The sequence below is a fragment of the Bufo gargarizans genome, chromosome 2 (genome assembly GCF_014858855.1).
Source record: "Bufo gargarizans isolate SCDJY-AF-19 chromosome 2, ASM1485885v1, whole genome shotgun sequence".
Lineage (NCBI taxonomy): Eukaryota > Metazoa > Chordata > Amphibia > Anura > Bufonidae > Bufo > Bufo gargarizans.
The window spans coordinates 551,500,235-551,526,788 of NC_058081.1; the positions used below are offsets into that span (position 1 = coordinate 551,500,235).

At 41.2% G+C, this 26,554-nt stretch overlaps 1 protein-coding gene across 1 annotated transcript in view; it reads right to left on the minus strand.

The window, feature by feature from the left end:
• The window catches only part of SHANK1 (SH3 and multiple ankyrin repeat domains 1), a 511,391-nt gene that overhangs the window by 70,241 nt on the left and 414,596 nt on the right, over positions 1-26,554 (minus strand). Inside the window, exons 14-15 of the mRNA XM_044281565.1 lie at positions 17,538-17,620; positions 10,120-10,244 (exon numbers count right to left, since the gene is read on the minus strand). Coding sequence (XP_044137500.1) covers positions 10,120-10,244; positions 17,538-17,620 — 208 coding nt within the window. The remainder of the gene's footprint in view (positions 1-10,119; positions 10,245-17,537; positions 17,621-26,554) is intronic.

Sequence of the window (26,554 nt, forward strand, 5' to 3'; positions counted from 1 at the left end):
ATACACAGAAGAACCACTGTAAGATCCTCACCTGCTTTGCACGCCAGGGGAACCAAGAGGGGTCCTCGTGGAGTTGCGGGACAGGTTATGCGTGTCTCTGATGCACCAGCGCTGACCCCTTTGCGAGCCAGTGCGGAGATGCGTTCGCGTGGACATCGGAGGGGAGGACCGTCGGAGTCCCGGGGACAGAGTGGCCAGGCGAGTGACAAGACGCCGCGGCCAGGGTTGTCTCCGGTGTCTCCTGCGACTTCCGTTTCCGCATCTGGGTCCACGCGCTCGCATACTCGCGCTGAGTCAATCATGCGTCCGTGCGTACGCACAAGGGCAGGTTCGCAAAGGGATACACGGTCGCGAGTACGCGCTTCTTATGCACTTCGTCGACCAGTGGCGCATATTATACTGACTCACAAGAGCAAAGTGGATTAGGGAGCCAGCCATGGGTTAATCAACTTGTGATTGCCTTAGGCCTTGTACTCAGGTGCAGGGCAATTTGTTCACCTATGGTAGTGGACACTTGGCACCCTGGGATTGGTCAGCAGGCATTTAAAAGGAGGTCTCTCAGGGTGATCAGTGCCCACTGTTATTTTCCCTCAACCAGGTATAGGTCACAACTCCTAGTGACTGAAGACTGCCAGGAACTTTGTCCTTACAGCGGACCCAAGATCTGGAGTGACTCGACTGCCAAGTGCACAGCATCATTCAGCACTGGTTGGGACTATTCCTGGAATCTCCTTGCCTGGTTTTTTTGTTATTATTCCTTGTTACCAGCAAGTGTCCTGGACGTTTATGTTTCTGGTGAATAAACACCTTTTTGCTTTCATCACTGGTCTGTTTGTTGGTGCCTTGCATTACAACCACTAAGAAAAATATGTCTTTATGAGTACAAATATCACCAGAGGGACAAAAACTTTGAAGAGGCTGCAGTGCTCACGCAAGTGCCACAACTAGTGTTGAGCGAACTTCTGCTTTCAAGTTCGGCATACAAGGTTTGGGATATCTAAGTTATGGTCCGTGGTAGCAGAATCCATAACGGAATTCTTAGATAACCCAAACCTTGTACGCCGAACTTGAAAACAGAAGTTCGCTCATCCCTAGCCACAACCCCTTCAAATAGGTGATCGGGGGGGGAGGGGGGGGGGGGGTGCTGAGAGTTGGACCCCCACCAATGTAATAGTAATAGCCCATCTTTAGAATAGGCAATCAATAGGGATGAGCAAATCGACTTCGGATGAAACAGCCGAAGTTGATTTGCATAAAACTTCTTTGAATACTATTAGAATAATAGAATGTATTGGCTCAGAAGAGGCGAAGTTATTATTTTGCAATGTCTCACGAGACTTCGGGTAATAACTTCTGAAATTTATTTCTACTGTTAAAAATCTTTTACCGAACTCAGGTTCATATACTATTGGAATTAAGTTTTATGCGAATCGACTTCGGATGTTTCCGCAGTGCTACAATATTGATAAACCATCCCCAATATAAGCTATTTATATCAGATTGGTGGGGATCTGACTCACAGCACCCCCGCTAAGCAGCTGAAGAGGTAGTGGCGCTCGTGTGAACACTGCTTCCTCTTCAAAATTGCCTATGTGCCGTCTCCTTTACACAGTGCAATTACAATGGGACGAGCAGTTGTAATTACGCGGCACTGCCTTTACCTAGGAGAGGAAGTGCAGGCATTTTGAAGAGAAAGCAGTGTTCGCATGAGTGCCGCTACCTGTTCAAACAGTTGATCAGAGGGGGTTCCGGGTGTCAGACGCCAGCCGATCTGATATAAATGGCTTTAACTGAGGATAGTTCATCAATATTGTAGCACTGCACAACCCCATTAACTCTATGACTATGCAGGGGATATGGAGCTATGATTAGGGGAAAAATAGAATCCTATATAAAGATATACTATGAAAATAATCATCACTGAGTTTATACCTATTTAAATTTTGAATAAAAAAAAAATAACGTGAACATTTACTGGAAAGCCAGTGGTTTTTTGTGGCCCTCTGTTGCAGCCTGTGCCAATAATTAAGCAATCTCTTCTCTGCCTCATTAGCTTCCACTCTACAGTTCACGGCTTATAGATCCTATGGACTTGAAATGGTTTTCTGTGGTATGGAGCGAATATAGGGCAGGAAAATGTACAACACATGCAGAACAGAGAGCAGGAAAATCAGTGGCTTTATCTATTTAAAAGTGAATATAAAAATAGAAACTCCAGCAGACACGGGAAATAATGCCCAACGTTCCCAAACCTAGCAACATTATTACTGAGCTCATCAGTTTTCCCCAATGCCACCTTTGAATAGCCACTTCAATAGCAATAGAGAATAATCCAGCTTCTGTCTTTCTTTTTAATTGCAGAGTTTGCAGACATCACTGACTGCTGATTGTATTACTGGTAACTACATGTCCAGGTTCACAGTTACCGAAAACCTATAGTTATATGTACAATTACAGACTGAGCACAGGAATCTGGAGAGCCACATATGTTGGTACAAGATACTGCACAGGAGAGGGTGCAGACGGCACCCTGTGATGCAGCATGCATGTCACATGCAATGTGCCCAGTGTAGGAAGAGATGACTAGTTGGCAAAACTTGTTCCATTTTTTACGTTCATAACATTTTCCTCTCTGGTAGTGCCCCCTGCTGTCTATCCTTCTGGTCTGCCTTCTCCTGCATTCAGAGGTCGGCTAACATGCTCAGTAGCTTCCCCGCTCCCTTCCCCTCCTCTCAGTAGGTGAAGCAATCCAGAAATCTTTCATTCATTTATTTGTACTTCTAAATTTATAGCTATATCTCTATAGAGGGTGGAGAAGAAAATTGTGAGAGCATTACATTTCATATGTATCTCTGGGGCTTTATGTGAGGGAGGGAGAAAGGAAATATAGGGGTTCTCTGGGCTTTTAATATTGATGATATCCTCAACAATATCAGATCGGCAGAGGTCCGACACCCAGCACCCCAGCCGATCAGCTGTATAAGGAGATGGCCTGTGCAGTGTACATGTGCTGTCTCCCTTCTCTTTTCCTGCTCGCTGCTGCTATGTCTATGGCAAAGCAGCAGCGAACAAAAAGAGGGATGGCAAATGGCACGTGCATACTGCGTGTGCCTTCCTGATCTGATGTTGATGACCTATCCTGAGGATAGGTCATCAATAGTAAAAGCCCAGGGAACCCCTCTAAGTGCAATGTTTTATGGGAGATCCAAGTGCTTAATTCTCTTATGTGAGCTGTTGCCCACCCACAGAAAGGAAAAAAAAGTCCTTCAGATAAGCAGATACTTGAGTAAAAACAAGTTTTAAATTTATCGAATAACCCCTTAAATATAATTGCCTATGGGTATATTTACAAGGTGCTTTTTTAGTGACTTTTGTATAGAAAAACTGTCCAGTAAAAGTACATCAAATAACCTATAGGAATGACTTGGCTGCAAGGCTATTCCACTGAAGCAGCAGAACATGCAAACATCAACTTAAAGAAAAAGCTGCTAACACTTGACAAGTGGGTGGTGAAGTCTTCTTTACACTCATTTTCCAACATTTTCCAATTAACACACGGTACAAAGAAAGCTGGGGGAGGTTAGAGTTTCTGACCTTGACAACCAGTTTATAAGGTATTGAAGAAATATCACATGACGTGATCTAAATATCCTAGGGTTTATGGCTGAACGTTATAGCATATCCAGGTCATATTTCTTGCTCTGTGTTTAGGCTAGGGCTATATACTGTAGTATATATTTTATTGCCATGAGTAATAGTAAAATCATAGCATAGAACTTCAATTTGTCAAGACAGGAATGGAGGATGGGCTTGTGACCAGAGGAAGACCAGGTTGGATAGTTGGTTTTGGTCAGGTCTACTTCACGACATTTTCTGATGTAACATTGTGGTTGTGTGATTGATGTGATGTAAAAAGGTCACTTTGTAGCTCAAGCCAAAAAAAAACCTTGATTAGGTAATTGTATACTTGTGATCCAATGGACTATGTCTGCAGCTGAAAGGTATTGATTGTGATCTGTGTAGAATTAATTGGCCAGGACTGGATACATAACCCAGGGTTCTCCTATAGATTGTGTCTGCTCCCTATAGACACTTTACAACACAACTCTTACTTACCGGCATATACAAACAAAACATCCGGTACCTGTGGATCTTAAATTCAAAGTTTGACTCTTAATAGGAACCAAGTTAAAGGGGTTTTCCGAGTGTTTAAGGCTACATGCACACGACCCTATGTGTTTTGCGGTCCGCAAATTGCAGATCCGTTTTTTTTGCGGATCCATTGTAATAATGCCTATTCTTGTCCGCAAACTAGAAAAAAACAGGACATGCACTATTTTTTTGCGGAGCAACGGAACGGACATACTGATGCGGACAGCACACGTTGTCCTGTCCGTGTTTTTTGCGGACCCATTGAAATGACTGGGTCCGCATTCTATCCGCAAAAAAAACTGATCGGACACGGAAACAAAATACGGTCGTGTGCATGACTGATGACTTATCCTCGGGATAGGTAATCAGTAGAGATGAGCAAATTTCCGCTTATGAAATTCGTTCACACTTCGTTTGGTAGTAAAAGGTGAATTGCGTTATGGATTCTATGCAATTCTATGACGGACAAGAGAGGACTCCCCTGTATAACGGAAACAGGACGGATCCGTTTTGCAGCCCGTAGACTTCTATTATGACGGAATGAATAACGGAATGCCTCTAAAGGCCCATTCCATCATAGAATTGCGTTATGGTCCGTGGTAATGGAAACCATAACACAATTCACCTTTTACCACCAAACGAAGTGTGAACGAATTTCAAAACATGAAAGAGATGAGCGAAGAATTGGAAAATTAGATGTGGCTGCTTTGCCGAATTTTACAAAAAAGATTTGTTTTGTGACGAATTACTTAGGGTACTTTCACACTTGCGTTTTTGGATTCCGGCAGGCAGTTCCATTGCCGGAACTGCCGACCGGATCTGGAAATCCGTATGCAAACGGATGGCATTTGTTTCTGGATCCGGATGTGGATCCGGCTGAAAAATGCATTGAAAGACCGGATCCGTCTCTCTGGTGTCATCCGGAAAACCGGATCCGGTATATATATTTTTTGAATTTTTAAAGGTCTGTGCATGCACAGACCGGGAAACCGGATCCGTTTTTCCAGAACACTTGGTACCGGATCCGGCATTAATACATTTCAATGTAAATTAATGCCGGATCCGGCATTCCGGCAAGTGTTCCGGAATTTTGGCCAAATACCGTAAGAGGGACTAAAGACATCCTGATGCATACTGAACAAATTGCTTTCCAATCAGAATGTATTAGGATATAACTGAAGCGTTTTTTTCCGGTATTGAGCCCCTGTGACGGAACTCAGTACTGGAAAACTTTAACGCTAATGTGAAAGTACGCTTAGTCATGAAGCGCATTTCTTTGTAAGTAGTGGGTGCAATGACAGGAAACGTCAATTGTGCTGCCTCCGTCATTGTACCCCTCAGATGCAGTGTTCATAGCTGATCGCGGCATCTGAAATTAATATTATACTGTAAATTTTTTTATTTTATTTATAAAATCATACATACCCTCATCCATTTGATTGCAAAGAGCTTACCGCCACCATCTTGATTGTAGATCCAGCGCAAAATTCATCGTCATCATCGGAGCCTGCCAGCTACGGAAGCCCAGGAGATCCAGCCTGCAGGCTGGGTCTCCTAGGCAACTGTCAGCGTCTTGCACAGTAAGTGCAGAATGTATTGTACAGGGAAACAGGGATCAAACACTGAAAAGGTGAAGTCCCACAGTGGGCCAAAAATACAAAAGTAAATAAAAAGCCCCTCACCATAAAATAGTGTTTAAAAAAAATAAAAAACAGCCATATTAGGTATCGCCGTGTCTGTAACGACATGCTCTATAAAAATAGCACGTAATCTGCCACCTCAGGTGAATTCCGTAAAAAAAATTATATAAAAACTGAGCAAAAAATGTCACTTTTTTGTCACCTTACATTACAAAAAGTGTACTTCCAAGCAATCAAAAAGACATATGTACCCCAAAATAGTACCAATCAAACCATCTTTCCTGCAAAAAATGAGCCCCTACAAGACAATTGCCCAAAAGATAAAAAAAATATGGCTTTCAGAAAATTTAAACATTAAAAGATGAATTTTTTCTTCTTCAAAAATGTGTTATAGTGTAAAACTAGAATAAATGTAGAAAAAAAGTTGACATATTAGGTATCCTCGCGTCCATAATGATCTGCTCTATAAAAATATCACATGATCTGTCCCCTCAGGTGAAAAAAAAATAAAACTCGTCCAAAAATGTTTTTTTTTGTCACCTTCATCACAAAAGGTGTAATTCTAAGCAATCAAAAAGATATACACACCCCAAAATGGTACTAATCAAACAGTCATCTCTTCCTGCAAAAAATGAGTCCCTACATAGGAAAATCGCCCCCCAAAAAAAATATGGCTTTCAGAAAATGGAGATGCTAAAACATGATTTAAAAAAAAAATATATGCTTTTATTGTGTAAAAATAAAAACTGTGCCACAACAGCCATTTTTGGTTATCTTGCTTCACAAAAAGCGTAATATTGAGCAATCAAAAATCATATGTACCCCAAATAGTACCAACAAAACTGTCACTTCATCCCGTAGTTTACAAAATGGGGTCACTTTTTGGGAGTTTCTACTCTAGGGGTGCATAAGGGGGTCTTCAAACGTGACATGGCAGCTTAAAATTATCCCAGCGACATCTGCCCTCCAAAACCCATATGGTGCTCCTTTGCCTCTGCGCCCTGCCATGCGCCCATACAGCAGTTTACCACCACCTGTGGGGTGCTTCTGTAAACTGCCAAATCGGTAATAAGTATTGAGTTTTCTTTGGCTATTAACTCTTGCTGTGTTACAGGGAAAAATTTATTAAAATGGAAAATCTGCCCAAAAAGTTAAATTTTGAAATGTCACCTCCATTTTTGAATAATTTGAAGGGTGTAGTTACTAAAATGGGTAAAATGGGTCATCTATGGGTGGTTTCTACTTCGTAAACCCCACTAAAGTGACTTCAGAACTGAATTGGTCCTTAAAAAGTGGCTTTTGGAATTTTTCTTAAACATTTTAAGAATTGCTTCTAAAATTCTAAGCCTTCTAACACCCTAAAAAAAATAAAATGACATCTACAAAATGATGCCAACATGAAGTAGACATCAGAGAAATGTACAGTAACAACTATTTTATGAGGTATCACAATCTGCTTTAAGAGCAGACACATTCAAATTTCAAATATTCTGGAAATTTGGGAATTTTTTATAAATAAAGGTGAAACATATTGACTCAAATTTACCACCAACATGAAGTACAATATGTCACGAGAAAACAATCTCAGATTCGCTTATATAAGTAAAAGTGTTCCAGAGTTATTACCACATAAAGAGAAACATGTCAGATTAGCAAAATGTGACTTGGTCCTTATGGTGAAAACTGGCTTGGTCTTAGAGGGGTTAAAGAGGCCGTGGCCCTCAACTTATCTTCTTGCAGCTTAGGGTGGGTTCACATCAGTGTTATGTATTCCATTATGGCTTTCCATTATAACATGGTTATAACGGAAAATAACAGAATCCATAAGACAGACGTCAAAACAGAAGCCTTTAAGAGGCATTCTGTTTTGATCCTTCATAATACAAGTCTATGGGCAGCATAACGGATCCAGTATGCAGGAGTCCAGTCCTGCATAATGGAAACCAGGACGTATCCGTTATACTGCCCATAGAATTGTATTATGATGGAATACAAAACAGAAGCCTTTAGGAGGCATTCCATTTTGCTTTCCATCATAATAGAAGTCTATGGGAATCATAACGGATCTGTCTGGTTCCCGTTATGCAGAACAGACATAAAAGTCCTATCGACAGGACTTTGCTTTCCGTCTTGCATTACGGGAACCAGACAGATCCGTTATGATTCCCATAGACTTATATTATGACATATCAAAATGGAATGCCTCTTAAAGGCTTTCATTTTGACTTCCGTCTTATGGATTCCGTTACTTTCCGTTATAACGCTGATGCGAACCCACCCTTACCAAGCGCATTAGATAGTGGCTCTGCTTGGTATTGCAACTCCGCCCCATCCGGCCCCTTAATGAACGTGACACCACTGGCCTAGGCCACTGTGCTCACAGGAGTGCAGCGGCCTCTTCAAACAGCTGATCGGCATGGATTGCCGGGTGTTGGACCCTTACTAAATAATGACCTAACTGCCTTAATGGAATGAAGTATTACACATGCAGGACTATTCAATTAGACGGTACTGTATGTGCATTTTTGGAGATAATGTTGGCGCTCCAATAGCGTTTTATCAAAAGTATTGATCAATATTTTATCACTTTGTGTATACATCTTCTATGTAGACCTATCTTGCAGTCATGTGTTACTCCTCTCCAGTATTATAGTCCATGTGGTGCCTTTGCAATCAAAGCATAAGTATTACCAATGTGATACAACATGTGGTGGAGCAGGCCACCAATTTGTATTTTTGACAGACTCTCAAGATAGCTATTAGAAAAAACCTTCTTTGTGTTTTGTTTGTAAATTAACAGCATCGAAGGCGTAGCTACTAAGGGTGCATGTGGGTGACGGGCCTGGGACCACTCGCATGGTGCAGGCCACCAGGGGAGGATTGGTAATTCCCAGATGAGGGGCACTCTCAACTGCGTCAGCTTCTATCGGACATGGATACAATTGAACGCTGTAGTTGAGCAGACAGTGGTATGCTTTCTGCTCTACAATTTGCCATCTTGTAGGCTGCAGGCAGTTTTAGGCCTGTGGCCTACACTAAGCCAGGATTCAAGCAGGGAAATGACATCACCACATGGCGCCACCTCTGCTGGGATGCTTGCAGTGCAGGCGAAAATAAGTTGTTTTTTTTTGTTTTTTTTTGGGGGGGGTGCACGTTATGACTTTGTAAGGGTGCACTCAGAATTATTACTTTTTCCGCTAGACTCAGAGTGCATTATTGACTCCAAAGAGGTACACAGGGGCATTATTAGTGTCTTAGGTCATTGATCCTGTTGTTACTTAGTAGGGGGCACATGGGGCATCATTACTTTCTAGAGGGCATGAATACTTTGTAAGGGGCAGAGCATCTGACTTATTACTTTGTGAATCATATTATTCTGTGGGGTACAAAAGAGGGCACTTTTACTGTGCGGTGCATTATAATCATCTGTGACACTTCATGGGGCTCTGTGTATCTGGCACTATTATTTTGGGGTACACAACCTGCCACTATTATTTTCAAAGGTGCTGTCCATGTAGTATTATTTAGGATGCTATTAGGAAATAGAGTTTGGGGGCCCTGTGCCAAACAGCAGATACAGTAATAGGAGAAGATTGGTTAGCAACAGGCACATAGATGGGGGTATCAGCAGGATGGGAAGTTTGGACAGGTTTGGGAAAGGCAGAGAGGATACTGTAAAAGTGGGGAGCCAAAGATGTCTCTGTTACAAATTCTGCAGGCACAAGTCATGGCTGAAAGAAGTTGTTATGGTTGTCAGGTCCGAGTAGAAAAAAAAACAGGAAAAGCAAAAGACTCCAATCGGATGAAACATGCATCAACTGTAAGTCACTGGATTTCACTGCACTATAATGACTTATACCGTCTGCAGAGCACCTGTGTGGGACTGGTACCTACCACTGCATAGTCACTGGATTCTATAGATTACATATTCATGGTCCTTGTCATATTTTGAACTTGTTATCAATGTTGTAGAGTCAGACTATGAATCTACTAGAGTGTCTTAGAGGTCCAGGTTGGGTTGGCCCCATTCCTACTGGGTGGCCTTCCTTCGTCAGAGGAACTGTACTGTAGGCAAACAAGGGAGTAAAGAGGTTGACCCAAGTGTCATAATAAGAAAGCAGAGGAGAAACTAACACCAGGCCCTTCTATATGTGGTGCAAGACCTAGCATCATAATAGAGTGCCCATTTAGATTTTTGCTATGGGGCCCTTTTCTATTCTGTATATAACAAATGTTTTGACCATCCTGACCACATTTACCATATGTGTTGATTAAAAGCACACCGCATATTTTTAGCGATACCTAGTATGAAATGAACTCATGTTACCTCAATTAAAAAGTCCCCCATCCTGAGACCTGCTCTCCAAGCCACTCCACCTTCATCCACACTTTCCAAGTACTGAAGCGCTGGAAAAGCCGGAGTTGGAGTAAACTCCTCAATTGGGGTTTGTGCTGTAAAGAAACATGACAATTATAAATTCTACTTCAAATTATCATTAATAATACAATAATCAACTCGACCACCCGTAAGAGGACATAAAGGGGTCTGTCATCACAATTGTACCTATGATGTGCTGAAGGCATGTTGGCTATGTTGGTGCCATGTTCATATGTGCCCACACTGCAGAGAATTGTGTTTTAATATATGCAAATATGCCTCTAGGAGCAATGGGGGCGTTTCTGTTATCCCCCCCGGAGCTGCGTGCTAACAATATTTACTAATATTTTTTTCAGACATACATATATTAAAAATCTAAAATGTAAAAAGTGACATTTTCTTATTTTCTTGAGTGTTTCTCCAATTTTACTGTGATCGTTAGGAGGTTAAACCCAACACCTTTTGTCTAGAAACGCTGCTCCAGTTTTCCTGTGCCACCCACCTGCTTGAGTGATTTTACAACTTTTTTTGAGACTTTTCAAAAAAGTTGCAGTGATATATGTGGCATGAAAAGAATCCATGTCCACTTTGCCATGCACCTTTCCAAAAGTGGTGATGGTGACAAGAAACAACAAAAAGTTGCCATTTTGGAGCAAAATGGGACCTTTGTATGCTACAAACTTATATATATTGTGACAGAGTGTCTGGAGAAGTGGTGGATGGGGTGTATATTTGACCAAAGTTCCTCACTTCATGGTTTTATTAAGCAACCAGAATATATGAATGACAGAGATGTTTAGTTGTCTCTTAGGCCTCTTTCACACGACCGGGTTTTTTTTTCTGTTTACGGGCTGTTTTTTTGTGTTCCGTATATGGAACCATTCATTTCAATAGTTCAGCAAAAAAAAAAATACGGAATGTACTCCGTATGCATTCCATTTCCGTATTTTTCCTATTATTGCCCGCAAATCACATCCCGTGGCCCCATTCAAGTCAATGGGTCCTCAAAAAAAATGGAACACATATGGAAATGCATCAGTATGTCTTCCGTATCCGTTCCATTTTTGCGGAACCATCTATTGAAAATGTTATGCCCAGCCCCATTTTTTCTATGTAATTACTGTATACTGTATATGTCATACGGAAAAACGGAACAGAAACGGAAACAAAAAACTGAACAACGGATCAGTGAAAAACGAACCACAGAACACTGAAAAAGCCATACGGTCGTGTGAAAGAGGCCTTAGGATTTGTCCGCTTTCAGGGCCTGGTTTGCTGGAGTGGGGAGAGAAGGGTGGGCCCCCAATCCATCCGGACAGTCCAGGTCTTGGGGTGTCCGTATTAATTAGTCCACAGGTGTGCTGGCCTTATTTAAAGACAGGAGCCCAGTCACACCTTGCTCTCAGCCTGGGAATATTTTTCAATTCTGCGCGCATACGACCAGAGGATGCACCTAATATATCACGAGGCCTACACATCGTAAATTAGTTGCATCCTCCAACAGCGCGGGAGATTTTGGCACTGGTGTTTTACACCAGTCTTTGATAAATCTCCCCCTTAGTTTCCCATCGTCCTAAGGTGGCGTTTTACAGTAAACCTTGTTTTTAAATGTGTCACCAGAAAATGACTTATTGTTTAAATCCCATTTTTATGTTTAAGATATTTTTAACCCCTTAAGGACCGGGCTTATTTTTACCTTAAGGACCAAGCCATTTTTTGCAAATCTGACCAGTGTCACTTTATGTGGTGACAACTTTAAAACTCTTTGACTTATGCAGGCCATTCTGAGATAGTTTTTTCGTCACATATTGTACTTCATGACACTGGTAAAATGGAGTAAAAAAAGTCATTTTTATTTATAAAAAAATACCAAATTTACCAGAAATTTGGAAAAATTAGCAAATTTTTAAGTTTCAATTTCTCTACTTCTATAATACCTCCAAAAATAGTTATTACTTTACATTCCCCATATGTCTACTTAATGTTTGAATCATTTTGGGAATTATATTTTATTTTTTGCGGATGTTACAAGGCTTAGAAGTTTAGAAGAGAATCTTGAAATTTCTCAGAAATTTTCAAAAACCAACTTTTTAAGGACCAGTTCAGGTCTGAAGTCACTTTGTGAAGCTTACATGATAGAAACCACCCAAAAATGACCCCATTCTAGAAACTACACCCCTCAAGGTATTCAAAACTGATTTTACAAACGCTGTTAACCCTTTAGGGTTAAGAATTAATGGAAAATAGAGATACAATTTCAAAATTTAACTTTTTGGGCAGATTTTCCATATTAATATTTTTTTTCCAGTTACAAAGCAAGGGTTAACAGCCAAACAAAACTCAATATTTATGGCCCTGATTCTGTAGTTTACAGAAACACCCCATATGTGGTCGTAAACTGCTGTACTGGCACACGGCAGGGCGCAGAAGGAAAGGAATGCCATACAGTTTTTGGAAGGCAGACTGTTTTTTTGGGCACCATGTCCCATTTGAAGCCCCCCTGATGCACCCCTAGAGTAGAAACTCCATAAAAGTGACCCCATCTAAGAAACTACACCCCTCAAGGTATTAAAAAATGATTTTACAAACGTCGTTAACCCTTTAGGTGTTCCACAAGAGTTATTGGCAAATAGAGATGACATTTCAGAATTTCCATTTTTCCATTTCGAAACTCCCAAAAAGTGACCCCATTTTAGAAACTACGGGATAGGGTGGAAGTTTTGTTGGTGCTAGTTTAGGGTACATATGATTTTTGGTTGCTCTATATTACTTTTTTTGTGAGGCAAGTTAACAAAAACTTGCATTTTTGGCACCTTTTTTTGTTATTTACAGCATTCATCTGACAGGTTAGCTCATGTGGTATTTTTATAGAGCAGGTTGTCACGGACGTGGCGATACCTAATATGTATACAATATTTTTATTTATATTTAAGTTTTATACAATAAATTCATTTTTTAAACAAAAAATTCATGTTTTAGTGTCTCCATAGTCTGAGAGCCATGTTTTTTTCAGTTTTTGGGCGATTATCTAAAGTAGGGTCTCATTTTTTGCGGGATGAGATGATGGTTTGATTGGCACTATTTTAGGGTGCATATGACTTTTTGATCGCTTGCTATTACACTTTTTGTGATGTAAGATGACAAAAAATAGCTTTTTTTACACCGGTTTATTATTATTATTTTTTTACGGTGTTCATCTGAGGGGTTAGGTCATGGGATATTTTTATAGAGCCGGTCGATACGGACGCGGCGATACCAAGTATGTATACTTTTTATTTATTTATGTAAGTTTTACACAATAATATCATTTTTGAAACAAAAAAAAAGTCATGTTTTAGTGTCTCCATATTCTGAGAGCCATTGTTTTTTCAGTTTTTGGGCAATTATCTTAGGTAGGGTCTCATTTTCTGCAGGATGAGATGACGGTTGGATTGGCACTATTTTGGGGTGCATATGACTTTTTGATCGCTTGCTATTACACTTTTTGTGATGTAAGGTGACAAAAAATAGTTTATTTAGCACAGTTTTTATTTGATTTTTTTACGGTGTTCACCTGAGGGGTTAGGTCATGTGATATTTTTATAGAGCCGGTCGACACGGACGCGGCAATACCTTATATGTATACTTTTTTTATTTATGTAAGTTTTACACAATAACAGCTTTTTTAAAACAAAAAAAATGATGTTTTAGTGTCTCCATATTCTAAGCTATTGTTTTTTTTATGTGCGATTGACTTAGGTAGGGGTTCATTTTTTGCGGGATGAGGTGACGGTTAGATTGGTACTATTTTGATGGGCGTACGCCTTTTTGATCGCTTGCTGTTGTACTTTTTGTGATGTAAGGTGACAAATAAAATTGTTTATTTAGCACAGTTTTTATTTTTTATTTTTTACGGTGTTCATCTGAGGGGTTAGGTCATGGGATATGTTTATAGAGCTGGTCGATACGGACACAACGATACCTAATATGTCTATATGTCTTTTCCCTATTATTTTTATTTTTTTTACTTTATTTTTGGAAAATTACACTTTTTTTATTTTTTACTTGAAACTTTTAATTTTTTTTGTAAAACTTTAATTTTATTAACTTTTTTTTTCACTTTATTTTTTGTCCCACTATGGGACTTCAACATTACAGGGTCTGATCCTTGTTTCAATACAGCACAATACATCTGTATTGTGCTGTATTGAACTGTTAGTGTCTTACACTGGGGGCTGGGCCTCTTAGGCTTCCATAGTTAACAGGCCCCAAGCCTCGTAATGGCTTGGGGCTGCCATGGCAATGATCGAGTCCCCGCCACAGCACAGCGGGGATCCGATCCATCAGGTGAGGGAGGGCAAACCTCCCATATGCCGCGGTCAGCGCTGACCGCGGCATATGAGGGGTTAATCGACAGGCATCTGCGTTATCGCCAATGCTGGTGGATGTAGCAGGGATCCGGTGGTCAGTAACCGCCGGATCTCTGCTGCTGACCGGGGGGACCGCACGCGGGGGGAGGAACGCCTCCAGGTCGAGATAGCTCATCCTCGAGCGCTAAGTGCCGGCGTTTGAGGACGAGCTATCTCGTCCTGGGTCGTTAAGGTGTTAAAGAATTGTCGATGTTATTTTTAATTTTCCGTGTCAATATCTATATTTAAACAAAAAACATAAATCCGGTCGTTTTCCCACTGACCACTAAGAATAATAATAGGAACCACTTCTTGATCTGTACAGATCACTTTACTGCGGTTATCTGCTTATCTGTACACAGTGGGGATATAATTACAGGCAGGATTAGAATGACAGAAGACAGGATCCACCATTCACAATGAGTGATTGTCAAAGCTTATCTATTCATACCTTGTACAATGACCTCTGCACAGGTCTTATAGAGCATGTCTAGAAAACTGCCCCATAGAAGTCACTATGGTCTCCTCCTGACCATTTTTCTGGGAACTTAGCATCTAGTGTTTCCACAGGTCCACAAGAGATAAGAAGCATTACACCGTGGTCACTAAAATGAATTGGCTGCTAGTGTATTATACTGATGTAGTGACTCCAGAGAGGGTCCTTGTAGCCACTGTACACTCTTTGGCCTCATGCACACGACCGTTGTTCGCAGTTTTTTGCGTCTCGGGTGCAGATCCATTCACTTCAATGGGGCTGCAAAAGATGCGGACAGCACTCCATTCCGTGGCCACGCAAGAAAAATATAGCATGTCCTATTCTTGTCCATTTTGCGGGCAAGAATAGGCATTTCTTCAATGGGCCGCCTGCTCCGTTCTTCAAATTGCGGAAGGCGCACACGGGCAGCTTCCGTTTTTTTGCGTAGTGACTTGTGCAGGCAGGGAGTGGGCAGAACCAGGGGCAGGATTTAAAGGGATTCTGTCATCAGAATTTAGGCCTATAACCTAAACATATGGCAAGGTCCCTACTAATACACAGAATCCTAAAGTGACCTTATCAAATGCGCCTGTGGCTCTATAATCATATAAAACAGGTTTATATAAGCCATCTCCTTTCGGTGCCCAGCGCCGCCCTCCCTTTCATTAGAGCCGCCTACCTCAGTTCATCACCGCCTTTCTAACGTCAGCGCTGCCTCTGAAATCGTTAGAGAGGACGTTAGAGAGGCGGCGATGAACTGAGGTAGGCTGCTCTAATGAAAGGGAGGGCGGCGATTTCAATTCAGAAGGCGATGCTGGGCACCGAAAGGAGATGGCTGCAGCCGGGCACATTGCATCGTGAGACATCCCCTTGGACACATTTGTGACGTGAGTGACCTGTTTTATATGATTATAGAGCCACAGGCGCATTTGATAAGGTCAAAAAGTGATTTTGAACCCCCAAAATGCGTTGAAGTGGAACTTTTAAAATAAACTGTTTGAGAAACAACCGTGGCTGACACCAGTTTCTTCTATTCTACATGCGACCTCGGCGGGGGAGGAAGTACCTGTAGGTGTCATGTGGTTATCCTTCAGGTATCCTCCTCAGTAAAGTGAGTACATACTCTGAATTCTCCTACCATTAAAGGGGGGTCCTCTTATAGCCTTTACATTACGTTTTAATTGCTCCTATATGTGTTTTATTGAGAGACCATTTGTTAATTATCCTGATGTGAAACTCTGAGAGAAGTGGCGCTGATTTGACTTTTTTTATTGATACTAGATTGTTCAAATTACATGGGTACACCCCCCACGAGATCAAGCAGCCTCTCTAGAGATCCCTTTTTATTTTTTTTATATTTTTTTCAACTCCTGTTATATATGTATTTACTAACCTACAAACAATTCAATATTGATAATCGTTCACTAGTATTCTAGAGATACACATTCCATTGGCACCAACAATTTTATATATCCATCTTGGGTAATTCCTTCCCAGAATAGCAATATAACCTTCTATTTTTTTTCTCTTCATATGGTTTAACTCAGGATGCCAAAGTATAGCATTTGAAATTGTTCTACAGCAGACAAGCCCTTTAAAGGGGTTTTCTGGGAACACAATATTGATGGCCTATCTTCAGGACAGGTGTGGTCTGAAACCAGGCATGCCCGTCAATCAGCTGTTTGATCAGGTTATGATGCACCAGTGAGCCCTGTGTCTCCTAACAGCTTACCAAGCCCCATTAGTTGTCCAGTGGCTGTGCTTGGTATTGCAGCCCAGGCCCATTTCCTTCAATGGGAATAAGATTTTCATAGGTCATGTGACCGATGAACTCAATGGCCAAGGAAGAGGCTACAGAACTCGCTGATCAGATATTGATGACCTATCCTGAGGTTATGTCCTTAATACTGTGCTTCTGGAAAACCCCTTTACAAAAAAAATCTAATATATAAAACAGCTAGACCAGTGGTATACATAATGTGGCCCTCCAACGGTTGTTAAATTACAACTCCCAGCATACTGTGCTAGAGTATACTAGGAGCTGTGGCTTCCAACTAAAGGCTGCACATTACTGAGCTAAGCAATACTTGAGTCGGTAAAAATCTCTGCTCTATGTTGCTGCCACATCTTGATGCTCAATACTCAAGTTCCACTGAGAGTCTTTTAGAAGAAGAGTGCTTTCCATAATCAGCTCAGGGATAAAAAATAAAATAAAAAAAATCACTCCAATCATCTGGTACTGCCGCAGCCTGGCATGATTGATTTGGGCAAAGTGGAGCTCTCAATCATCACCCATGCAGACTATAGCTGTACCTTCTATTCTCTAAGCCATAATACAGATGAGATCTTTCACATCTTGTATTCATTCGGCCTAATCTTGGTCATTTGTACTTGTTAAAGGAAAATATGCCTTTGCGGTTGTCTACAGAGAGCTATGCATTCAGTCTCAGTCCAGCAGAGCAGGGAGGCACAAGTAACCCCCAGTAATTAGAGGAGATCCTCACCCTTAGCTCCTCTCAGCACAAAGCCAAATCCTTCGCTGTCTTTCTTCTGCAGCAGCACCGTTTTTTCTTTAATAATGTAGTCACTGAAATTAAAAACAGTCAGAGTTAGTATTAGGACACCCAACATATACATGTCATACAAAAGGGGCCCTTAAAGGCCTCCACTGAAGAGCCATGCCCCATTCTTTCTGCTGATCGGCAGGACAACAGTGGGACCCCTACTGGTCTGACACAGATAGCAAAACCTAAAGACAGAGCATCAAATTTTCCAATCCCAGTTAACCCCTTTAACCATTCTCTTTCCACTAAACCATTATTCTTTATGCAACTGTACAGTATATGCCCCGGGAACATGGTGGCAGGAGGGCATCAGGAGCAGCAAACTGAATCTACACATGAAGCCCCATTTGAAGGAAATCCTAGCTATGACTTCAAATGTATCTAGATGGGTTCTTACATGTAAGGGTCCAGTCACATGTACGCAAGTGTTTTGCAGTCTGTAAAACACGGACACCGGCCATGTGCGTTCCACATTTTGCAGCTGCAGACAAGAATAGGACATGCTCAATTTTATTTTATTTTTCAAAATGAATGGGTTCGCACCAATGCAGACCCATAATGCGGACGTGTGAATGGACCCTAAGGGCTCATGCACACGAACATATTTTGTTCCTTTTTTTTTTTTGCGGAGCGTATGCGGAACTATTCACTTCAATGGGTCCGCAAAAACAATGGAAGGTACTCTGTGTGCATTACATTTTCGTATTTCGATTCCACAAAAAAGTAGTGCATGTCCTATTATTGTCCACAAATCACGGTCCGAGGCCCCATTCAAGTGAATGGGTCCGCAAAAAATACAGAACGCACACCGAAAACACATCCGTATGTCATCCGTATTTTGCACATCCATACTGTAGAAATGCTATACCCAGCCCATATTGCTCATGTGTTTTGTGATTAAAAAGTTACTGTTTCCGATCCGCAAAAAAAACGGATCGCCAACGGAAACTATACGGATATGTTTTGTGGAATAACAGAACGGAAGAGGACTTAAATCAGAGAAAAAAAACCCCTCAGATACGGAACAACGGATCTGTGAAAAACGGACCACAAAACAACGGTCGTGTGCATGAGCCCTAAAACTGAAGCTCATCCTTTGGAGCCAGTATACATATTACTGTAGAATAGGGAATTGCAAAATTAGCAATTGCCTAATTGTATGTTATTATCTGAGTTTAACCCTATTATAGAAATTATATAAAAAGCTGTAGAAAAAGTAAAAAAATCTAACAACCGCCCTGCACCTTTGGTTAGACACTGGATATTTTAGGAAGCCAATCTGGTGTCCATTTAACAGACTACAGGCTGTGGGGTAGCCTGCAGTCTATCACTGGTAATAGGTCTGCGGTGCAAGGAAATTTTACATTCTTAACAGACCCTCAAGTTAGTGAGGGGTGATCTGATAATGTAGTGGAGTATGTATTAAATTAAATTAAAGGATTAGAAAACATGGCTGCTTTCTTCCAAAAACAGCACTACCCTGGTCCATGGGTTGTGTTTGGTATTCTAGTCAATGAGGTGTGATACCACACACTTACTTCGTCTCGTCGGAGCCCATACATTTTAATGCTGTACAAAGAAAGATCTCTGTACAGCATTAAAACGAAGTCTAGGATCCAAAGCTTGCTTCGCACATCCCTATTTACCATCATATAGAGCCTGGAACTTTATTTACGAGCTTTGGAATACTGCCATAAATTCAGTTATAGCATATCTTTTGAGGGACGCTAAAGAAAATTAGTATAATGTATATAATGCTCTAGGTATTCATTCTACCTTTAATGCCTAGACTATCACTGACAAAAATTTATAACGTTGAAAAGTACAGATATAACTATCACAGAGAAAATAATGACTTTTCGGAAAAAACTTAACTTTTACTTCTCAATATTAAAATAATACCCCACAATGTATACAATAATTGATAACGTATTGTGCCACATAAAAAGAGCAGAGCCTTACTTTAGATATGGTCAAGGATAGTATCATCCAAGTAATTAAAGATGCAACAACTTACAGTTTTGAAGACCAAGGGCTTGGATGCTTTGGCATCTTTAATTACTTGGATGATACTATCCTTGACCACATCCAGAGTAAGGCTCTGCTCTTCTTATGTGGCACAATACGTTATCAATTATTGTATACATTGTGGGGTATTTCTGTACTTTTCAACACTATAGATTTTTGTCAGTGATAGTCTTTGTATTCAGAATAAGGCAGGTTTCCTTACAGGACCCATAGACACTAATGTTTGGTTAAATGATTCTCATAAAGCCTCAGAGATAGGGAGAGAATATACTAGATAGTACCCCTACTTTAAAAGACATTTAAGAAGTTACACGAGGGATACAAAGAAAACGTAAAATCCTGGTGGGAGTGCCAATCCCTAGAGAACTATATCAAGAATAAAATAGTTCCTAAAGGACTGAGGGTACATGGCATACCAGCCCAGAGTGCACGCTCAACCCAATTATTAGATAAGTGGGAGGAGCAACTACTTTCCAGCTCCATTCACTTCATGCAATTATTGTTAGACGAAGAAAAATGAATTCTTGATAGAACATCCAAACATTTGAATACCCTTATTGAATCAGCTCTGAAACTTAAATCAGATCCTGATTTTAATAGACGCGAAAATATCCTATGCACTAATGTAAAAAGATATCAGATAACACTTAAGGATAGAAAACATAGACATTTCATTCGGGACCTGCTAGAATATCGTGAGAAACGTGCCTTTGTCTTTTTAAACAGCACTCAAACAAATCCTAGTACTGATATTTCCTCTACTGACCATGACTCCTCTGATACAGAAAGAGGTATTGTTTCCTCTAGGGGCAGAAATAGATTCAGAGGAAGGGGTAATAGAAGACGGCCACGAGAACAATACAGAAGGAATTACAGGGGTACAAACCCATCACCTACTTTTCAGGGCCCTCAAAAAAGTACAACACGGGAATCATCACCTGTCAGAAACCACCCTGATATAGTTTACTTTGCCCTCAAGTTTGCCCTCAGTCAAGATGGTGGATTATGTGTTTCCTGGTTGCCATCTCACTTCCTGTTCCTGTTCCTGTCAGAAACTACCCTGATATAGTTTACTTTGCCCTCAAGTTTGCCCTCAGTCAAGATGGTGGATTATATGTTTCCTGGTTGCCATCTCACTTCCTGTTCCTGTTCCTTTTTAAACTGGCCAGACCTTCCTGTCTTTGCTGGAGTATTGTGTTTGGCTTTTTGTCCGCCGTCCTCTTGCTGGAACTCACTCCTCCATGTGTTCTGTGCCCTAGCGTTTCTCCCTGCTACCTCCTGTTGCTGACCCGGACTGTTCTTGGACCTTCGTACCTGCTTGCTGCCTGCCCTGACCTTCTGCTCGTCTACCTTCCTGCCAGCTTGCCGCCTGCCCTGACTTCTGCTATCCTGACCTCGGTTCTCGTCTACAGACTCTGCCTCACCTGTGCGGAGCACAACAACGTGGGTTCTGCTACATCCGTATTATATATACTCTGCTCCCAAGTCCTGGCCATTGGATTCCAGTTCTGTTGCACCAGTATCGTGACATCACCCCTGGTACAGTCATCTCTGTCTTCTTCCTTACCCTCCTTATTATCCTTCATCTCCGTCCCCCTGTACCACTTTTTTAGAAACCGGCAGTGAAACAAATATGTTCCCTTACCAACTGAGAGACAGGGAGGGTGGAACAGTTCAGAATCCACCAAAACCAAGTAACACTGCCCTCAACCTAAGTAATAATCTTACGGATAAACCTCTAACGGAACAGGAAGAGAGACTTCTCGAGAAAGGTCTTTCTTTCGTCCCCACAACAAAACTTAATACCTTTTAGTGGGTAAAAGACCTTAGCCTCTTTATTCGCAAATTAAAATGGCATAATTTTTTTTTAACTCATGATAAAGAGGAATGTGTTAAACTTGGTATATCTTTGGAGGATTTAGTGGGAGTTCGCACAATGAGCTCTTTGCTGACTGAAAATGAATGTAATCCTGAAATGGGTCCATTTACAAATCTTAAACCCAAGAGTGTGAGAATGCCTCCTCCTCAGGACACCCCGGCTTTAGATCTCTTTAACAAACTAGTAGTAGATCAACTTGAGAAGCTTCAGGGCAATAATATAAGAGGATATTATAATTTGGATAAAGGTCAAATGGATACATTAAAGAATTTAGAATCTGACACTAGCATCATATGTAAACCATCCGACAAAGGTGATAATGTGGTTTTAATGGATCACATTACATACCGGAAAATGTGTCAGGCTCTATTGGATGATAAGACATGTTATTATATTCTTTCCTCTAACCCCACAGTTAATTTCTCTAACCAGTTGGAATCTATAGTTATAGGTGCCCTTGGAAATAGATTGATTCTAAAGACGAGATGAAGTTCCTGGTGCCGGCACACCCACAGATTCCCACATTTTACGCCCTCTTCAAAATTCATAAGGGGTACCCTCCCCTCAAGGGACATCCCATTGTTTCAGGTGTGGGATCCATTACTCACAGTATCAGTACCTATGTTGACAACATCTTACGTCCTTTTGTGTCATCGTTGCCATCTTATTTTAGAGACACAACAGATTTGTTACTTAAAATTGAGAATATCCATATAGATGAGAACATTAATCCGGCCTCTATTGAAGTAGAGGTCTTTTATGGGGTATTACAGCAGCTAAATACTTCCTAAGCATCCGTGGTACTCAATTTAAGTTACACTCTGAATTTGTGATCCAAGCACTTGAGTTCATTTTATCACATAATTATTTCATCTTTGAGACACGTTTCTTCCACCAGCTCAGGGGTACGGCTATGGGTAGCCCTTGTGTGCCCAGTTATGCCAACCTATTCCTGGGCTGGTGTGAGGACACCATTGTCTTCAATGAACCCTGTCGTTGATGGGCCCCTAATATATTGTTTGGGGTAGGTACATTGACGACGTGTTTATCTTGTGGGATGGCACCAGGGACACATACTCAGATTTTGTGACGCACCTTAATATTAACACGATTGGTTTGAAATTTACTTGTGAGATTAGTAGTGATAGCATTGCCTTTTTAGACATCCGCATCACTAAATACCAGGGTGAGCTCCACACTGAAACTGGGCGAACTGAGTCACACAGGGGAGAACTGCTCCGTGTCCTTCATTAAGAAATCGAATCCTGGCTTTCTCTGCAACAACTCAAAATCGGAACCATGGTGACCGACAACGGGAAGAACATGGTGTCAGCGCTGCATCAAGGAGGGTTGAGCCATGCGCCCTGCATGGTGTACGTGTTCAATCTGGTTGTCGAGCTGTTCCTGAAGCCTTCCACCCATCTGCAAGACATCCTAAAAATGGCCAGGAAACTTTGCATGCACTTCAGCCACTCGTACACCGCCAAGCACACCCTCATTGAGCTGCTACGGCAAAACGGCATCCCCCAACATAGACTGATATGCGACGTTTTCACCTGTTCGAATTCCACCCTCCATATGTTTGATTTCTTGATGATCCAAGTGGATAGGAGTAGTGATGAACGAACATCAGCCAGGACGATTTGCGAACGCGATCAAATGTTCGTGAACCGCAAGTTCGCAGCGGGCCCCATTCACTTTAATGGCAGGCAAACCTGAAAAACCTTCAGGTCATATTTTCAGCCACCAAATTCTTATAAGAAGTGCACAAATCATCCCACAACATAGACAGTGACATACCAGAGGGGGGTCAATTGCAAAAATTCCCCCAAAAAATATTTATTTTAATCAGGGGCCATTTTTATGCATCTTAAAGGGAAATTCTCAGAAATGTGCCTGCTGGAGCCTAGAGAAAATGTATTTTAGGCCACGGGAGTATTGTCCTTAAAAATTAGGTATTCATCTGACATAAAATAAATTGTGATTATGTGGCTCGAGGTACATAATGTGGTCAATGAATAACAATTTTAACCCCTTCACGACTGCAATCTGTATATATACGTGATAGCTGCACATACCCCGTGCAGCTACCACGTATATATATGTTCTGGCAGCTCTTTAATCCAAGCGCTGCAAAGCGCTTGGATTAAAGCTTCTGCCCCTGCCCTGTATGCTGTCACGGACAGCATACAGTGCAGTAATGCCGGCAAGGGACCAATCAGAGTGGCCCCTTGCCGGCAATCGATCCGATTGGTTAGTCTGTGCAGACTAACTAATCGGATCGCTGTGTGAAAAAAATGCCGGTTTCAGGCTCTGATCTGCGGTCTGCAGATCAGAGCCTGAAATCGGTAATGTGTCCTGAAGCCCCCGTGCCCCCTTGAAGCCCCCGATCTGTGCCCCGTTCTTGTCCTGCCCCCCCGATGCGGTCCGCCCTCTCCTGCCCCGACCTGCGCCCCCTTCTTGTCCATCATCTTCTCCTGCTACTTCCTCCCGATGCGGTCCGCCCCTTCCTGCAGCCCCTTCCTGTAAATAATGAAATGCTGCCCCCCTCTCCTCTCCCCAGTTTCCAGCGATGCCCCGTCCCCTGCCCCCGTTGCGGTCCCCCTTCTGTGTGTGATGGCGGCGGCTCCATTCCTGAGCCGCCGCCATCAGCAGCGTGTGTCAGCTCTATGCTGACACTGCTGTAACCCCATAGATGCCGCAGTAGCGGCATCCATAGGGTTAATAGAGGGAGAGGGCTCCCTCTCTCTCAACCATCAGGGCTGCTGCGATCGCAGCGCCCGATGGTTGCCATGGCAACCGGACGCTTTGCAAAGGCGTCCGGTTGCCATGGTATAGGCGTCCAGTGCTGCCACCTACAGGCATCTGATTGTATTATACTTTGCAATGCAAGAGCATTGAAAAGTATAGTACAACCATCAGCCCCACTGGATCTTCAAGATCCAAGAGGGAACTGATAAAAAAAAAAAAAAAAAGTGAAAACAATAAAAGTAAAAATAAATAAATAAAAATGTAAAAAATAAATTTCCTTTTCCTATAAAAAAAACAAAACAAAAAAACCACACATATTAGGTGTCACCGCGTCCGTAACGACCATCTCTATAAATATATCACATCATCAACACCGTCCAATAAACACCATAAAAAATAAAAACGGTGTAAAAAAATAAGCCATTTTTGTCACCTTACATCACAAAAAGTGCAACACCAAGCGATCAAAAAAGGCGTATATACCCCAAAATAGTACCAATCAAACCGTTACCTAATCCCGCAAAAATTAGCCCATATTTAAGACAATCGCCCAAAAAATAAAAAGCTATGGCTCTCAGACTATGGAGACACTAAAACATCATTTTTTTGGTTTCAGAAATGCTATTGTGTAAAACTTAAATAAATAAGAAAAGGTATACATATTGGGTATTGCCACGTCCGTAACGATCTGCTCTATAAAACTGTCACATGACCTAACCCCTCAGATGAACGCTGTAAAAAAAAAAAAAAAATGTTCCAAAACAGCCAATTTTTGGCCACCTTGTCCCATAAAGTGTAATAATGAATGATCAAAAAATCCTATGTACCCAAAAATGGTACCAATAAAAACCTCAACTCTTTCTGCAAAAAATGAGCCCCTGCACAAGACGATCGGTAGAAAAATAAAAAACATATGGCGTTCAGAAAACCAATCCAGCACAATCTGCCTTCCAAAAACCGTATGGCATTCCTTTCCTTCTGTGCCCTGCCGTGTGCCCGTACAGCAGTTTACGACCACATGTGGGGTGTTTCTGTAAACCGCAGAATCAGAGTAATAAATATTGAGTTTTGTTTGGCTGTTAACCCTTAATGTGTTAAAGAAAATTTTTTTATAAAATAGAAAATCTGCTAAAAAAGTGAAATCTAGAAATTTCATCTCCATTTTTCTTTAATTCTTGTGGAACACCTAAAGGGTTAATAACGTTTGTAAAATTGGTTTTAAGTAACTTGAGGGGTGTAGTTTCCATAATTGGGTCATTTATGGGGGTATACACTATGTAAGCCCCACAAAGTGACTTCAGACCTGAACTAGTCCTTAAAAAGTGGGTTTTGGAAATTTTCTTAAAAATTTTAAGAATTGCTTCTAAACTTCTAAGCCTTGTAATGCCCTAAAAAAATAAAATAACATTTCCAAAATGATGCCAACATAAAGTAGACATATGGGGAATGTTATGTAATAAATATTTTATGAGGTATCACTTTCTGTTTTCGAAGCAGAGAAATTGAAGTTTAGAAAATTGCAAATTTTTACAATTTTTTGGTAAATATGGGATTTTTTCATAAATAAAGGTGATATATATTGACTCAAATTTATGACTGTCATGAAGTACAATGTGTCACGAGAAAACAATCTCAGAATGGCGTGGATAAGTAAAAGTGGTCCAAAGCTATTACCACATAAAGTGACGCATGTCAGATTTGTAAATTTTGACCTGGACATTGGGGCATCAATGACCCTTGGTCATGAAAGGGTTAATGTAGGCCACTGGAATACAGGCCCCATACATTAGGCATTCACCGGACAGAAAATAACAAGTAATTATGTGGCTGTAGGTATATTAGACGGTCATTGGATATCAATTTTCCTGCAGGCCAGTGGACTACAGGCCTCAAACATTAGGCATTTACCGAACAGAAAGGAACAATTGATAATGTGGCTGGAGGTACATTAGGCGGTCCCCGTATAACAATTTTACTGTTGGCCAGTTAGATTACAGGCCCCAAAAATTATGCATTCAACATACATAAATGATCAAGTGAGTATGTGGCTGGAGGTATATTAGACGGTCATTGGATATAAATTTTACTGCAGGTCAGTACAAATAGATGTCAAATACATATGTTTAAAAGAGTGAAAAATATAAAATTGGATTAAAAACATGGCTAACGAAATCTCCCCTTTTGAAAAAAAAACACAAATGATAATAGTTGAAATTCGATAACACGTGGTCGTCACAGGTGTTGAATTCCTCCAAGGTCCCAAACATAAGGCATTCACCAGACAGAAAGCATCAAGTAA